Genomic DNA, 18,207 nt, shown 5'->3' with positions numbered 1-18,207 from the left:
ATGGAGGTAAAAATCCTTTGGTGATGTGAGGGTCATTGAAATACAGCCTTATTACAATGAAAAAAAAAGAAAGAAAGAAATGAAGAAAGAAAAAAAAGTTGTATCTGTATTTACTTTATAGTACAGATATATTTTGTTAATTTTGAGTCATTTTAAAATTAAAAATTTGTAGCTAAGATGCTAGAAACTTTTACATTACTCATAAAATATAGTATTTAATATATAACATTCAGTTTATTACCTATCAAGAATCTCTTGGCTTTGGACTAGCATTTGTACTAAACTATAATATTTACATTAAAGTTACAACTTAGATTAAAAAAATACCTCTTAAGGTCTCATAATTTTAGTTTTCTATAAAAAGTAAATTCAGGTGCTTGGCATGGGAGCACATAGCTGTAATCCCAGTACTTGGACACTAAAGTGGCAAGATTCCCATGAGATTAAGGACAGCCTGGGCTACACAGGAAGACATTTCTAGCTTTAAAAAAAAAGTTACATAAATATGTTTATGATACCATAGGGCTTTGCAATTCTGTAAGTGTTTGATAAGGAGCAATATATAGGGAATCACACTAGAATTCAAGGTGCTGTATAATGACCGCGAAAGTGCAAAGGTGGGGATTTTCTCTAGGGTGGAGAACTGGATGGTGGTACATATGCTCAATTTCATACACAGGCAATGTTGTCAGCTTTTGAAACAGAAGGAAAAGTGATGTTACACAAACAAACATGGAGGCACACTCATTCTCAGCAGGAAATATAACAGAAAATCAATTACAATTGGAAGCAAGAGCACAAGGCTATGCCCGCTGTCTTGCTTTGAGTTCCACTGTCATTGTAAGGCCATATTGCATACTGATTTTATCTTTTTAAAGGACAAAGCAGTAAATGAAAGAAAGAGATATTTAGGAACTACTAAGGTAGCCAGCCAGACAATAAACCTGCTCGAATGAAGACTTTTTTTTTTAATCAGAGAAATCATATTAACATTCAAGACCACAACTCGGAGTTTTATGTTTTTCCAGTTTGCTCTCTCTGAGTCTGGCTCTCTGTGTCTGTCTCTCTTATGGAATCCTGAGGTAACCATGCTATGCAGAGGCTCTAACTGTAGATCTACGCTTGCCAGCACACAAGCCAAATAAAATAACAAACAACGCTAAAGTCAAAATACACTGAACATGAAAGAGAGCTTTGGGCTCACTTCAATATGCATTTACTGTCTTCCTAGCCACTGAAGAGTCAGTGATTAAAGAGGACAGTGCAGGAACAGGATGGGGCAGAGACAGTTATATCAAGAAATGACGGATATTCAAGAGGAGTTAAAAAATAAAAATAAACTATTTTAGTTAGGAAACTATAAACTATACTGAACTTATACATTTTTATAAATCAGTATTCTGTGCTATAGTAAACTAGAAATATTAAAATGGCTCTAATTGCTGCTTTTCAGCTACTAAATCTTATCACAATATAAATACAAATGAGCTTCAAGTACATAATTAAAATCTGTATCAAAATTGCAAGTTATTGACATGTAATACAATCGCAACCAGCACATTCTTTTAAAAAAGGAAACAAAATCAGTAGTAGCACACCTGAGAATCCCTGAAGTACATCTCATATTGCTGTATCATCTGTCTGCTAATCAGGCTCCCGTGATAGACGACAACATTAATATCAGTCCACGTACGGAATTCTCTCTCCCAGTTTGCAATGGTAGAAAGCGGTGCGATAATCAGGAAAGGTCCTCTTATACCCGTCAGGAGGATTTCGTAGAGGAATGTAATTGACTGAATGGTTTTGCCAAGGCCCATTTCATCTGCTAAAATGCAGTTTCGTCTGAAATAAATAAATATATTATCCATGCATACACATATCAGCCTTTTCAGAATACTATCGCTTTAAAAGATAAATATCCATAAATAAGCAAAGAGCCAATGAAAATACTTGCATTTATAAAAACATAAAAAGTTGTTGAAGTGCAGAGTAAGCTCAAATTATAATCCAGTAAAGGAACACTAAAGATTTTTATAGCTTCAAATGAAGATACGGCTCAGTAAGTATCTGAACAGGAAGCATTTATTAAAAACCTTCCATTATCTCAGGACAGCACGAGAAGATGGGATACAAAAGAAACAGAGCATACTCTCTAGTGTCCAGGAACCTGTGTCTATTGGAGAAGCAGACATGCAGACACAAGAATAAGTAGCCATGCAATGTGCCACTGCAGAAGAACGGATTCTGGCATTTCCCTGTGGCTTTGTAATAGAAGAGCCTACAGAACATGAAGAACAAACAAACTAGAAATCAAATTACCAGATAACTAGGTCTTTGCTCAGTATATTCTGACTAGTGCATATGGAATAAGATCTAAGGAATTACATTTTTAAAATAAATTCCACAGATGATTTTGTTATATGGCCAGTGAAGAATAAACAGTACATGTTCTTATGGAAAACCAGAGGAATATAATAATAAATAATAAACTGGCTAGAACAAAAGAGAAGGCTTAAGGTCAATATATATTTTTTCATATCAGTTCGTTCATTCATTCATATACATATGTATATATATGAATGAATGAACAAACTAGAGGACCAAAAGTTGCTTAAAGGAAAGAAGGGAGGAGAGATCAGTGAGGTAAGTCAGAGACTAGACATCATTCTCACAAAGTCAGGCACTAAAAACCATATAAAAATACAATGAGATTAGCATGTTGTAAGTTTTACTTCAGTGCAATGATAGGTAGAAAGCAAAGAGTCAATGACTAGAAGTTGGGCACTCACTGGCAAGGTGGTATACTACAGGGGAGGAAGGTCAGGCACAGGCACCTAAGAAGCTATTAAGAAAACAGAGCATGGCAGAGTTACGATGACCCACCCTGGTCACCAACTACGTGTATGGGGTGAGAGCCAGACTTCAGTTTAGCTGAGTAAATGAACTGTGTTATTAACCATATGGGAAATACTCGAAAGAGAAAGTTTGACATGTTGAAAATAGAAAGTAAGGTTAGTTTTAAATCTATGATGTATCCAAAGAAACTTTTGAATCACCTACTCAGGTAGCTAAAGACAAAAATAAATATGGAACCATAATTCAAGGCCTTAAGAATAAAGTTATGGAGCCATAAAAATATTGGCTAGTTTAAATGGAAAGTGACAGGTTGCTGAAATGGCTAGGGAGAAAAAAATATGGAATCTAATAAATGAATTAAAGATAAAATCAAGGGCAAGAGGGAAAAAGAAAGAGCTAAGTTATAGAAAGAGAAGGAAGCAGGGAACAGTTGAAAGTCATAACCACAGAAATGCTAAAGACTTTGGAGAGAGGCACGCTGTAGAAGGTGTTGGGAATAAGAATGGAAAGAAAGTTTAAAGGAAGAATTAGCAATTGGTATATATTCAATGTAGGAGAGATGAGTGACTGCTAAGCCTATTTCATTAAGGCTAAGCAAACGCCACTAACTGGGAAGAAGGCACTTCAGAAAATCAACCGAAACAAAGGTCAGGGCTGGATAGAGAGCTGCATGCCTGTAATCCTGATGAGACTACCATGAAGGGGCTGCCATAAGTTTGAGGCTAGCCTGGTGTACACAGTGAGCTCTATACCAAGATAGGCTAGAGAGGGAACATACAACAGAAATCTAGACTGTAACAGATTGAAAAGAAAACAGGGGTCAGGGAGGGAATGGGGAGCTCAGGTTTTGCAGACAAGCTACAAAGGGGCTTGAAGAAGTTAGAAGGAAAAGCAGAGTCAAAAGACTTACACTTTTCTATTTCACTCTTATAAGTAAATACCCAAATTGTTCATAGATTTTGACCAAGAAGTCTTCTAGCATGGACTGAAGATATGAGAGAGGAGAGCTGACCCAAGACTAGACATAGACTTGTAGAGCTGAGGCAGCATGATTTGATTGTGTGACATGAGGTTAGTGCTATGACCCTGGAGAAGTTCTAGGAGGACTGGTCATGGAGAATGCAAGGCCTACTGTTTTGTTATGAAGCAGTCATACAGAGAGACCTGGACAGAGGTATGTAAGGGTGAGAGGAAAACGGAGAAACGTCAATCAGGTAATATAAAAAAGTGCAGGGGGCACTAACGAGAAAAGACAATTTCTAAAGTGTATTGTTCTTTTACCTGGGTGATTCCCTTGAAGGAAAAAGTGATTAATATTTATAAAGCGTAAGTCAGAGAACACGACATGGCTAGCAGGCCATTCTCATTCCTAATTAAGCCTCAGAACTCAACATAACTAAGTATGACCACTCAGAAGAGTGATATGAGAATTAAAACAGCAAAAAGATGGATTTTCAAGACAAGTACCACGAAATTCTTACTACCATGTCTAGTAGTAGCATTTCATTTGATATTTGTACATACTACTGTATTTACACTTCATTCTCATTTATAGTACCCCCTTTTAACTCCTGTGAAATTATCTTTTTACCTTAATAAATTACTTGAGATATGTTGTATAAAGCATTTTGAACAACTAAGAAAACGAACAATAGTCAAGGGAAATTTTTATTATATTCCCATAATTTTATGTTCAATTAATTATCTGCTTACAGTCTATGTCATTTGAAATTTCATTAAATACTAATGCTCTACATAAATTCTACAGATGTTAACATACAGCTCAACAGATATAATTCTTGACATAAATTGCCTGTTGAAAAGCTAAAATACAATGAGTATTTTGGGACTATAAGAAAATTATTTCAAATTTATCTATTAACAACAAACATGTGAGTGATAGATACTTATAAAAGCAAAGGTAAAACTGGAATCCAAAATTATAATTCACATTATTTTCCTGAGGTATCATTGTTTTAAATGATAAAGAATTCCTGGCACTAACAGTAAAGCAATGTAAGTATCAATTTTATTAACATATTTTGGAATACACAAAAAGTGAATATAGTAAAATCTTTTCTTTCGATATACTACATACCTATTGTACCAATTGAACAGGAGCCAGTTGAGTCCTTCTAGTTGATATTCCCTGAGTTGATTGCCATTTTTATATTCCCTGGATTGATCTATTTTCTTCCAAATATTAGAGGGAGGACGTTCCTTTGTGAACAAAAATAAAATGAATGATGCATTTTAGGTGCTTATCTTCAATACAACTTACTCATGGCAAGCAACCTTGCTTCTAAAAGAACCTAGAAGCCGAAGCATACAGTATATGATGAGATTTTACCTAATGTTTAAAAATCAAGTTAATTCTGCTTAAGCTCCTCCAGAGAATGTAACAATAAGGCTCACAATACAACTTGTTTTGTGAAGCCCTGGCGCTAAATTAAGTGCTAGGACATGAAAAGGAAACACACTCTAATATTCTTCATGAATAGGTATTTAAATTTGTTGGGCAGTGGTGGCACACGCCTTTAATCCCAGCACTTGGGAGGAAGAGGCAGGTGGATTTCTGAGTTCAAGGCCAGTCTGGTCTATAGAGTGAGTTCCAGGACAGCCAGGGCTACACAGAGAAACCCTGTCTCGAAAAACCAAAAAAAAAAAAAAAAAAAAAAAAAAAAAAGGTATTTAAATTTTCTGCAGAATTTTTACTACATGGACAAAGTTTAAAAAGGGACACATTATAAGTAGGATACATTATTTTTACAAGGAATAGTCACACAGGCTTAAAGTTTTAAATTAAACAGATTAAGAAAAGAAAAGGAAATAAAGAGGAATTTTAGTAGGTATAGGAAAAGGCACCAGAAAAAAAAAAAAAGCAAATGTTCTTTTGTAACAAAAACCATTATCAACACTGTATCGTAAGCTCAAGTAACTATCATCAAGCAAGGAAAAGAAAAATGTCATCCAGATGGAGATTACAGACAGTTCTGTGACTGCTTCCAAGGCCTAGGAGAGGCAGACAAGGTCTACCTCACAAGGCTGCACTGCCAAGCCATGCACGTAGTACCACAGCCACCGCATGTGTGAGCAGAGAAGAAGGACGCAGACTGCAGGAGAATAATGTAGAGGGCTTCTGAGTAGGACTACACTTTCACAATAAAGGCACCATAAGCAATATTCCAGCCTTAGCTCCACTAGGTATAATACAGAAATAGCACAGTTAATCTAAGTAAGCCATGCAATAAAAACATTCTAAGTTCTTAAAAGGAACTGAAGCTAGTACGGAAACAGATGAATTGTATACTTATGAGTAAAAATTTGCTTAAAGAAAAGATAGGCTTGGTTTGAATTTTTCATATAATGGAGGTTTAGGGATGTGAGAGAAGGGATTGAGAGTAAAATTTATATGAATGATCTGAAAGAGATAACAGGAGACAAACTCAGAGACAGGGAGAGCTAGGAGGTTTGTTTCATTTTGTTTTGTTTTTCAAGACAGGGTTTCTCTGTGTGGCCGTGCCTGTTCAGGAAGTCACTCTGTAGACCAGGCTGTCCCTGAATTCAGAGATCTACTTGCCTCTGCCCCCAAAATGCTGAGACTAAAGGTGCCACCACCACCCAGCCAGGGTGAATTTTTAAATGGAACATCTTGGGAATTTGTAAAGAGATACCTAATGAAATCTTATGTGTGCATTTACTCAAATAAATTACATTTCTAATCTCTCAAAAACTATGCAAGGACTTAATATTTAGTGAAGCATTATATAAATAAAAAAAGAGGACTATGTGCCAATAGAGAAAAGCTAAATTAGTTACATGGAATATTATGTAGCAATTTAAAAGAATACTGTATCAGTTGTACACCAAGGACTATATTAACTTAAAGTTAGGGCTGTGGATCTAAGAAATAAGTGTGGGTGCCTAGATGCAAAAAGCCTTGGTTGTGAATCCACATATGCCACAAACACAAAGACTGTAGATAACTTTAAACCTGCTAAACTCAAAGTATGAAGACCTTAAGAGCTGTCTATGAAGGGCTCTCACCAAGTGTCTTGTGTCAGGCCGTGAAGCTTGCAGTTGTTCAAACTCTTCAATTTTTGCAAGATCTACATCTTCTTTTAGTTCCCAGGTACTGTCTTCATACGGCAGTGAGCACCACTTTACTAAGTAGTAAATAACAGACTGAAAAAGAAATTGTTTTTCATTTTGCCACTTGGGAAGAAGTAAATAGTTTAGTTAGAAAATGTTTATAAACAAATGAACCATTATTTAAAAAGGGGGGAACAAAATACCCACGAAAGGAGTTGCAGAGACTAACTATGGAGCAGAGACTGAAGGAAGGACAAGCCAGCCTAATATAGCTGTCTCTTGAGAGGCTCTGACAGTACCTGACTAATACAGATGTAGAGGCTCACAGCCATCCATTGAACTGAGTGCAGGGTCCCTAATGAAGGAGTTAGAGAAAAGACCCAAGGAGCTGAAGGGTTTGCAGCCCCTTAGGACAAACAACAATATGAACTAATTAGTACCCTCAGAGCTCCCAGGGACTCAACCACCTACCAAGGACTATACATGGTAAGACTGATTATTCTGGCAGCATGTGTATAGGAGAATTGCAAAGTCGATCATCAATAGGAGGAGAGGCCCTTAGCCCTGTGAAGGTTTTGTGCCCCAGTGTAGGGGAATGCCAGGGCCAATAAGTGGGGAGGATGGGGTGGTGGCAAGCAGGGGGATGGGGGAGGCAACAGGGGTTTGTGCTTGTTATTTTTGGGGGGGCTTTTTTGGTCTTTTTTTTTTTTGGAGGGGAAACTGGGAAAGGAGAAATCATATGACATGTAAATAAAGAAAATATCTAGTAAAAAGAAAAAAAAAGAAAAATAAAGATTTTATGTGTATGTTTGGGTGCCTCCATGTGCATATGCGTACCATGTGCATAGCAGGTGCCTCCAGGTGTCGGAAAGGTGCCAGAGGCTCCGACATTGGAGTTAGGCAACACTGGGGCACCACATGTGCCAGGAACTGACCCCAGTCTTCTAAAATGAGGCTTAGGCCTTAGATTTTGTTTTTTTTTTACAAGTGTACTAGGTTTGAATATTTAGACATTTTAAGCCATTTCTTAGAAAAAAATTATATTTGCTCCCTATAATTTGAGCTATAGGTCTTAGTGGGCTGCGGTGTGGGTTCTGAGAAGTGAACCAGGGTCCACTGCAAGAGCAGCCAGGGCTCTTACCTACCAGCCTTATCTCCAGACCTTAGAACCATTTCTCCCCAATTTTTATTTATTTTAATGTACATTTTTGTCTGCAGAAATGTCTGTGTACCATGTGTGTGCCTGGTGCCCTTGCTGGCCAGAAGAAGTTAGATCCCCTGAATCTGGAGTTACAGACAATGGGAGCCACAACTGCCACGTGGGTGCTGGGAATTGAACTCCATCCCCTTAGCGACTAATTTTACTAAGTAATTACCTCACCAGTATCCTTATCTTCACAAAAAGAAACTTCCAATATTCTGTCTACTTCAACGTAGTCAGGGTTAAAGGGTTCTTCTTCCATCTAAAATTAAAAAGCAAATTTCATGGTATCTTATCTGACAAAAAAATGGAAAGATAAATAAAAGCAATATATCTGTTTAACTGCAATTACATTTACAATACACAAAATTCCTCCAATTTAATTTCTAAAAGCTATAAAAGATATTATGAACCACCATGTTGTGAGTAATACAAGCAAACTAACAGGACTTATGATACTGGATTCCTGATGTGTAACCTACTCTAGCAGATTTCTTTAAAGCTTTAAACACAGCTGTGCATCTTGCCTTTGCAACTCTATATGGTAGTAAGACATGAAGACCGCTGACTCCACATGTTGTCTCCCATGGCAGCTGTCACCTTTATCATGCTATTCACCTTCATGCATGGTCTTATCTTTTTTTTGGTTTTTCGAGACAGGGTTTCTCTGTATAGTCCTGGCTGTCCTGGAACTCACTCTATAGACCAGGCTGGCCTCGAACTCAGAAATCCACCTGCCTCTGCCTCCCAAGTGCTGGGGTTAAAGGCGTGCGCCACCACTGCTGAGCTGCATGTTCTTATCTTAATAGGCACTTGTCTAGCTGACACCTACCTAGGTGGGAACTTTATACTCAAATGCACGTACTTTCTCTTCCACCTCTGTGTTTCCTCCCTTCTCTAATTGGACAAATGGAAACACCTTGCTCTCTCTGCTCCACACTAAGTTACCAAAACAGAAGTGATGTGAGATTTCTTCCTTCACCCTGTGATAGCTAATAAACCAGCAATTTAGAGGCAGGCATAGTGGTGCATGACTTTTATCCTATTCCTTGGTGGTGAGGAAAGGTAGATGGATCTCTCAGTTCAAGGCCAGTTTGGTCCAGTTAGAGAGTTCCAGGACAGCCAGGACTATACAGAGAAACCCATCTCAAAAAAACAAAATAGGGGGCTGGAGAGATGGCCCAGTGGTTAAGGGCACTGCCTGCTCTTCCAGTGCTATAGGTTCAGTTTCCAGCAACCACATGGCTGCTCACAACTGTCTGCAACTCCAGTTCCAGGAAATCTGACATCCTCACACAGACACACATGTAGGCAAAACACCAATGCTCATAAAACAAATAAGTAAATAAAAAACAAACAACTAAGTAAATATTAAAAGTCAATTAATAAACCAGAAATTTGTACATTCTATGTGAGACTTCATCTGTGTGTGCACACATATACACGTGTAATGTACAAAACTGATTTTTACTATATTACCCAAACCGAGTTCAAATTCCTGATCTTCTTAAAATAACAGGTATTACTATTATGTGCCAATGTACTGGGTTTTGTATAAATTCTGTGTATGCATATGTGGTGCCAGAGATAAAACTCAGGGCTTTTGACATGCAGTTCAAATACTCTACCACTGAACTGTATGCATTTCCCTCAGTCTCTCCTTTTGCTTTTTATGTTTTTATTTTTGGAGACAGGGTTTCCCTGTGTAGCCCTAGTTGTCCTGGAACTTTCTCTGTAGATTAAGCTGGCCTCAAACTCAGAGGTCTCCCTGCCTCTGCTTCCTTAGTGCTGGGATTAAAGGTGTGCACCACCATCACATGGGTATACCTCTCCTTAAAAACTAATTCAAATTGGGATCTTCTTTCTCATCCTCACAGTGTCATTTATATGAATCCTTTAAAGATTGATTTTCCTTTGTATGTCTGAGTCTTTTGCCTGCATATATTTATTATACATATATGCACTATGTGCATGCCTGGTGCCAGCAGGTACAGAGGAGGGGGTCAGATCCCAGAAACTTGAGTTAAGGATAATCATGAAATCATGTGGGCTCTAGGACCAAATCTGGACCTTCTGCAAGAACAACAAATGCCCTTAATGGATGAGCCATCTCTCTAGCCCTAAGGTGGGATGAATGCCACAGTCCCTGCTAAGGAGTCCCTGAACTATTGCCTTGATTTCTTAATTGTCCTCAATGAACATAATCTTTCTCAAGGACAAATCTCATAGATCGCCCCATTGCTTGAAATCCTTCACTTATTCTTCCTATTTGTGGATGAGGTTCTTATTTGTTTTTGAGAAATAACAGAATTCTTCCTTTTTGAGAAGCATCATCTCCTGAAGCATAACACAACTTTAACACAGATTTCATGCTCCAGACGACAACACAGTATTTCGGAGAACGTGAAGCACTCCATTCTGTCATAGCTTCATAATTTTTCCCTCAGCTTCTCTCTCCTGACTAGACTGCTGCTTTCTCGCACCTGCTTGAGCAATTCCTACACATCCTTGAAAGCCTGTTCTCCACGGCCAGCTTAGCTTTAGTTGCCTCTCAGCGGTGTGCTGTATGCTATGTCTTAATTTAACACCAAACCACTCTTGATATTGGATTTACCTGATAACAATGTGCATAACCCAACATTGGTATTTTCAGAATAAAAAAAAGGAAAAGAAAAGGTGGTAACTATGTTTTGATGATGGTCATATCCATTTGACATGACTCATGATGTTTACATGTAACTAAAAATCAAGTGATGGACACAAAGTACATGCAATCTTTATCAAATATAGTTCAATGATAAAAAGAAATTTCAGTGCTTAAAAGAAAAAGAAATCACATAGATCTTATTTATAATATACCTGAGTCAGGTGAGAAAAAATATCTTTTTGAAAATCGCAATGATATTCAAGTACTCATAAGACAGGCAGTCAGTGGAATTTCCAACCTGAATTGTCAGGGACTCTGGAGGGACAGGAAGAACTAAACTTCCAGCATCTGAAGGGTTACATGTCTTCAGAGAAACCAATTGTTAGATAATTTTAATGATTGCAAATCATTAAAGTGAGGCCGGGCAGTGGTGGCGCACGCCTTTAATCCCAGCACTTGGGAGGCAGAGGCAGGCAGATTTCTGAGTTCAAGGCCAACCTTGTCTACAAAGTGAGTTCCAGGACAGCCAGAGCTACAGAAAGAAACTCTGTCTTGAAAAAGTAAAAAAAAAAAAAACATAAATGAAAAGGAAGATTTGGAAAAAGAGTCCAAACTCAAATTAAAGGAAACAACTAAAAGAAACACACAGCATTGAACTCTGGGAAATTTCTGCTATAAAAATTCTGGAACAATGATTTCTGAATACAAATAAAGCCTATTGATAAAATAATAGTTGTACTATGTTTATGTAAGAGACCAAGTACTATAAATATGTTCAAATGTATTAGAAAAAAATTATATGTATGATATTTAAAAAGCTGAGACAATGACTAGAACTAAAGTAAATAGGGTAAATAAAAAACATCTAGTTGAAATGAATGTGAAAATTTGTTATGATATTTTAATAACTATCTTGTTCAAGATAAAGTTTAAACTGAAATAAACTTAAAAAAGAAAAAAATCACGAAACTACAAGGTAGTGGTGCACAAACGGGCAGGGTGACCACACCAAGTTCAAGGCTATCCTGAGCTACTCATAACCCAGTGACTTATGAATGAGCTCCAGGCTAGCTGGGGCAACATAGTGAAACCTGCCCAAAACTAAGTATATCAAAGAGACAGGAAAAAATTAGAGAAGGACATGAGGCCATTCAGTGAGGCCCAGACTTGGACAAACCCTTTTCAATGCTATACACTTACACCAAAGCTTGTGACAAATATGGGAGATGTTTCATATTATAAAAATTATGCTTCCCATTTATTTCCTACTTCCATTACTTAAAGAACACACTGAAAAATACCTTGTGATATTAACAGATCCACATTCAACTATAATCAACAAAACACATGCGACTTCAAAATCATAAGTATTAATTGCCACTAAATTATCAGTACTTTTGTATTATCTTTTAAGACAGGCATTCACTAGAGAGCCATGGCTGGCCTGGAACTGTTACGGAGACCAGGCTGGCCACAGCGCAAAGATTTCTGTCTGTCACTGCTTGCTAAGATTAAACACATGCACCACTGTGTCTACCTATTAGAACCCTTATTTCCAGAGTTGTCAAGGTAATTAGGAAAGAGAAAAATACTATATGATTTTATAATTATAGGAACTTAGCCCTTTTTCTGTTTTGGGCTCTTCGGGCGTTATTATGTTTATACACGACAATTGATCTTTTTGGTTGCTATGCCAGATTTATACATTGATGACTTTACTTTAAGGCTTAGTTAAATCAGTGGAGTGACCAGTTGATGACACTTATTATTAACTATTAATATTAATAATGTTTAGAAGAAGTAGTGTTTTGCTCTGTCAATCTGAGACTGGAATTCAGAGTTTTGTGTATGCTATGCAAATATTCTACCACTGAACCACATTCCTAGCACCATCCTTAAAATCTCAATGAATAATACTAAATGTGGTAAAACTTTTTCCTTACGTCTGCCAAAAAATGTGCCCTCTGTGCTTGTCTTAGCTTGAATCGCTTGATTTTCTGCTGGATTCTTTTATCTTTCAAAAGCTGCTGTTCCGTGGCCCATTCACAGTGGAGATAAGAGCTAAAAGTTATTTAAAAAAATACATTAGAATGATATAGAAAAGTATGTTTCTTCATATGTATTTTTAATTATAATATCCAATATAAAAATATTAGCTTTCATTTTACATACTCAATTTCAATAGATTTCATAATACTTCTAAAACAGCCATTTTGATCCCAGAATGCTAAAGAAATTATAGGCAAGGAGTTATGGTTTGTCCCCATGGTCTGATAAGCTGACCAGAAGCTATTTCTACAACATGACTTATTTTTTATTATATTGATTTTTGTCACAACCAAAGTTATGTACATTAAAACCCACACAATTTTCTTTGAAAGAGTTAATCAGTGTATGAAGAAAAGCTAGAAACTATACAAAAGGAATACATTTCCTCACAACAAGTCACTCCACTGATTTAACCAAGGTAAAAAACGTAAAGCCGTATAGTAAAATCATCAATGTATACATCTGGCATAACAACCAAAACATCAGTTGTCATATATAAACATAATAACACCTGAAGAGCTCAAAACAGAAAGGAGATAAGTGCCCATAATTATAAAATCATATTTTACAATATTCTTGCATGTTCATAGAATTTCATATACTCAATCTTAACATGAGATGTTTTCTTTCCCTCCTTCCTTCTTTTTTTTTCTTTCTTTTAATTTTTTTTTTGGTTTTAAGAATCAGGGTTTTTTGTATAACACTGGCTATCCTGGAACTAGCTCTGTAGACCAGGCTAATCTCAAGCTCAGCAATCTGCCTGAATCTACCTCCCAAGTGCTGGGATTAAAGGTGTATGCCACCATTGCCTGGCAATAAAAGTTTTCAAATACAACTTTTTTACTCTTAAATGATTGAGTTCTTGCAATTACAAATAATAAAATTTTTTATTAAAATGTAGATGAAATGAAAATATATTAATTGTAACTCTATATACTTACAAGTTAATTTATATTTAACTAATATCATGTTACACCATAATTCTTAATTTAAATACTTACTAATTTTTGTACTTTACAAAAAATTCTTCTATATCAAGCATAACTCCAGGTGATACCTAAAAAGTTAAAATTAATAACTGTGATTCAAGCAGGACACAAAATATGACATGTAAAGTATAATGTACTATTACTTACTTCCTTTTTTACAATCCTACAGGCTAGTATTTTGTCTACAATTGCAGCATCTTCTTCACTTGGATTTTCCTAGGAGAAAGAGAGGAAAATCTATGATGGAATATATTCTCAAAAAAATTGTCATTCAACAAACACCAATGCATTCAGATTGAGCACTACGTGAAATGTCAGGATTGAAAAACAAGTCCTATCCTCACTGCCCCTACATCACCTGCAGGCCGCTGCTAACCATGCGGTGCTCCTTCATCTCGAACCCTTTACTAGCATCGCTTTTACTGCCAACTGGAGCCTCTGGCATACACAAGAAAAACATCTGCCTGAGGTTTCAAATCAAACTGACAATGGCTAAATGTTTGGCTCACAGTGCTCAAGAGAAAAAGTACAAGTAGAAATATAGACTCTGTGGTGGTGAGTTAAGGACAAGGAAGGCCAGGAAAACGGGGCTTGAGTTCCTGATTGCTGGCTCAGGCTGTCTTACCACGAACAGCTGCAGAGGTTGCTCTCCAGGTGCTGGAGCTGAGTTCCTCTTCACTCTCAGACTGCCTTTCACCTCTTCCTCAGATTGCTTCCCTTCTCCATCTTCTGCATATTTTTTCCTCTTAATTTGTCGATTTGATCTTCTTTTCTGTAATGAATCACAAGGATCTGATTTATATAAATTATTTTTAAAGTATTTAGCAGGGATTTAAAGAATATTACTCTTTATGTTGGTGATGTCTAAAAAAAAAAACTTTGAAAGTGTACCCCACACTGGGCTCTCATCGTTTTCTGAGTGAAGGCTGTAGCATGCTCATGGCCATGAGTTCACAGTCCTCCCAAAGCTTCACTTGCCCCAATTTCAAATATGAGAGCTGAGTGACACTTTTAATTATTTTTCTTTATAAATTAAGGCTAAAAATATCTGTTTTTGTTTTGAACTCATTCACAGCTTGGAAAGGTGATGTTCTATTAGTAATACCTTTATTGATGGATGAGTTTTCTTTAAAAACAATTATAAAAATAAAGGATTATCTTATTTAGCTATTAATTTATTCCCTAGGCAATATACATTTTAAACTATTACATAGTTTCACACATTGGTCCCAAACCTAAAAGTTACATCAAATGGTTACTTGTTAAATAATTATTTGGGGAATAAATGCAGAAGAAATTAAATGTTCTTTAAAGTACATAAAAATGTTTAAGATAGAAAATAATATGAAATCTTTTAGAATAACTGCATAAAATGATTCTGTTTAATTAAATCTAGATGAAGTAATAAAATAGTTTACTAGTCTTAATGGTTTCCTTAACGTTAAAAAAGGACAAAAACCATACAACTAGAGTCTTTTTAAAGGTATTACTTATAGTAACAGGTCTTTTTAATAGTCTAACTTTAGATCAGAACCAAATGTATATGGCTTTACCTACCTCCCTAATTATTTAATATCTTTTTTGACTTTATAATTCAAGGAGACTTTTCCAAAACAAAGTTACACAATTTTTGATGTTTTCACAAAAAGAAAAAAAAAGAAAGAAAGAAAAGAAAAAAGAAAACTCAAGGCTGGTTTCAGAATACAAAAGCACTTAAGTGTGCTGTACTTCCGTGAATCATTCTGGGATTTCTCCTGAATAATAGCAGTTACTGCGTGAACCCAACCCTTCTTTCTTTTCCTGTTCTATTTCCTGACATTCCTCAGAAGTGATCTCAGAAAACAGCCCATATGTTCTACCTATGGTTCTTGAAATATGACCTACGTAGGAGCCTTTTCATTGTATTCACAACCATGACAAACCCAGCTGGAACAGAACCAGCTAAGTCTCTGTGGTGGTGGTGGGGCACCAGGTTGTTACTGTACTAAGGTTGCAGTGGCTGGTCTTTATAAGGCTGTGCTTCTTCTGTTTTATGAGCTGAGCAATACTGCAAGAGAGAAAGGCAATATGTGGGTAGCCGAATCCCATGTCTTTTTGTAAGGAAGGGTCACCATCTGCTTATACTTGTTCTGTTGGTGGGGGAAGACGTCTAGGCTTGATCGCTACAACTGAGCAACAACTTCCAGCCCTTCTGTTGGACACAAATGCATCTACAGTTTTGTTTGTTTGTTTGCTTGCTTGTCTGTTTGGAGACAGGATTTCTCTGTGTAACCCTAGCTGTCCTGGAACTCAGGCTGGCCTAAAACTCAAGAGATCTGCCTGCCTCTGCCTCCCAAGTACTGGGATTAAAGGAATGAGCCAACACGCCCAACCTCACATTTACATTTTCTAACATGGAAGAGACAGGAAGGTAGTATATAACCATAATAAAAAGAGTACAAAAAAAATCTACCTTTTTCACATACTATTTTGAAAAATACATGAAACATTTATTGTTCCCTAAAGGGAAAGTTCTGTGAATATACGTAGGTTAAACATATGCTTAGAATTCTATAGATCTTAATGTTCTAAATAGTTTAAATTTGCACTCAACTTGACATTTACTATAAAAAAATATATGTATTATTGAAGTTTCATGATGCATGATTTCTAAATAACTAAATTTGAGAGTCATGCAATATATTTTTATAACATTCTAAGATATATTTTCAGCTATCTTATAGCTTCCTTTCTGGTTACTTGGCCTCTTACTGGTACCCTGAAACACCCACTGATCTTTTTAGTAAAATGTAAATACATGGTGTAAAAATTTCCTCAGTACTCACAAAAATGCACAACTTCACAAGAGAGAACAAGGGCTTCTTATTATCAACTGTTCTCTCATCCTGGGAAGTTTCTCAGCCTAATTAACTGGCGTGAAAGTCTGTGGTTAGAAGACTGCGGATGACCTCAAGCTAAATCACATACAGCAGCACATTTTAGGTAGGGCCAAAGCTGAGTCGCTTCTCCAGTTATATTTTCTATCATACAGTATCTCTAACTAGTTTTAAAAGTATATGAACTAATCTGACATCCACATAATTGGTAAATGTGCTTTTTTTCTGGCTTTCTCCATTTTTTTTTTTTTTTTTTAAATACCAGCATGTTCTCTCTGCTGGTTTATTTCAGGCTTGTATCCTCCCCTGCGAAAGGCTTCGGGAGACCAGCTCACTGCACTATGGCACTATGAGTAAAGACAGCACTGAGTTATGTTTTTAAGTGACTAATACTTTGTTATGACAGAACTAGTTTTCTATAAATATTTATAATCTGCTGCAGGGGTATTTTAAAAACACATAGGCCTCTAAATATAATCTAACTATGAAAGCACTGTTTATCAAGATTAAAGGCATAACATTTAACATCATATTCACAACTGTCGATTTCTCTGTCTCTAAAATCTAGTTTGGCTTTAAGAGTCCATCTTGACAACCCACGGCCGTCAGTGAAAGCTATGTGGACCTTCCTTTCATGTCTAAAATGATAGTCAGATACACCGTAATAGAGATTTATACTTATTAGAAATACTTTTTATTTTTGTTTTGTTAAAGCAACACACTTATCAAAGCAACCTATCACTTTAGTGAGAAAAGAAAAATATGTTTATAAAGAACTATACTACTGTTGCACTGTTTGGTAAATTACAAAATGGAAAAATGGCCAGCATTTTTCTATTGAAAATTAAAGTAAAAATTCTGATATTGAATAAGTTAAGTATAGGTTTACCTAAGTTATGGATAGCATATGAAGAAAAGGCCAGGCCATGTGATATTAGGAGCTTCGGTCACTGCCCTTACCTCAACTCTTGCAGCAGCCCAGGAGCCTTGAGCCACTACTCTCCCATTGGATAAGAAGCTGCATAAGGAAGAAGAAAGGCCATTCAGGGGCTTTCTGGCCCCATAATTCAACAATTGCCACCACCCCTACGGCCTACAGTAGTATTTTAAATATTAGAAAGCAGAGGGTGGCCTGAATTATTATGACCTTCACTAAAGTAGATTATGTATATATATATTTCCCCATAAGATTATTTTGAGTATACATCTATTTTTTAAAGGCAAGATGTACAATATTTATGTCTGTTGGGATTTTTAGTATCATAGGTTATCTTTTTTCAACATAAGCAGACAAAAAGTACTGACTCTAGAAATGAGTCAATTCATTTTTTCTGCAATTTGTATGGTTTTTAAAATAAATATCTTGACCATTTATTGCATTGAAAGCATTCTGTAAGTCCAAGATAGCACTGGATACTACTTCATGTTAAAAGCCATCCAGGACTTGGTGTTGTTATTTGACCACTCAGAGTTTCAGTTCCATTACTGAAAAATGAG

The 18,207-nt window shown here is 36.4% G+C and overlaps 1 protein-coding gene across 11 annotated transcripts in view; it reads right to left on the bottom strand.

The window, feature by feature from the left end:
• The window catches only part of Chd9 (chromodomain helicase DNA binding protein 9), a 227,019-nt gene that overhangs the window by 58,692 nt on the left and 150,120 nt on the right, over positions 1–18,207 (bottom strand). For 10 of the 11 annotated variants that reach the window (XM_031340823.1, XM_031340818.1, XM_031340824.1 and 7 more), the window contains 8 exons: positions 14,460–14,606; positions 13,982–14,050; positions 13,847–13,902; positions 12,740–12,857; positions 8,325–8,411; positions 6,904–7,041; positions 4,955–5,076; positions 1,599–1,842 (listed from right to left, as the gene is read on the bottom strand). In XM_031340823.1, the coding sequence (XP_031196683.1) occupies positions 1,599–1,842; positions 4,955–5,076; positions 6,904–7,041; positions 8,325–8,411; positions 12,740–12,857; positions 13,847–13,902; positions 13,982–14,050; positions 14,460–14,606 (981 nt within the window). Of the gene's footprint in view, positions 1–1,598; positions 1,843–4,954; positions 5,077–6,903; positions 7,042–8,324; positions 8,412–12,739; positions 12,858–13,846; positions 13,903–13,981; positions 14,051–14,459; positions 14,607–17,670; positions 17,723–18,207 lie in introns of those variants that run through there. The other variant, XM_031340828.1, reaches the window with a different exon arrangement.

This window comes from Mastomys coucha, unplaced genomic scaffold, assembly GCF_008632895.1.
Source record: "Mastomys coucha isolate ucsf_1 unplaced genomic scaffold, UCSF_Mcou_1 pScaffold22, whole genome shotgun sequence".
In the NCBI taxonomy this organism is placed as follows: domain Eukaryota; kingdom Metazoa; phylum Chordata; class Mammalia; order Rodentia; family Muridae; genus Mastomys; species Mastomys coucha.
Note: the sequence above shows the minus strand (reverse complement) of the source record. Positions and strands in the feature narration are given on the sequence as shown.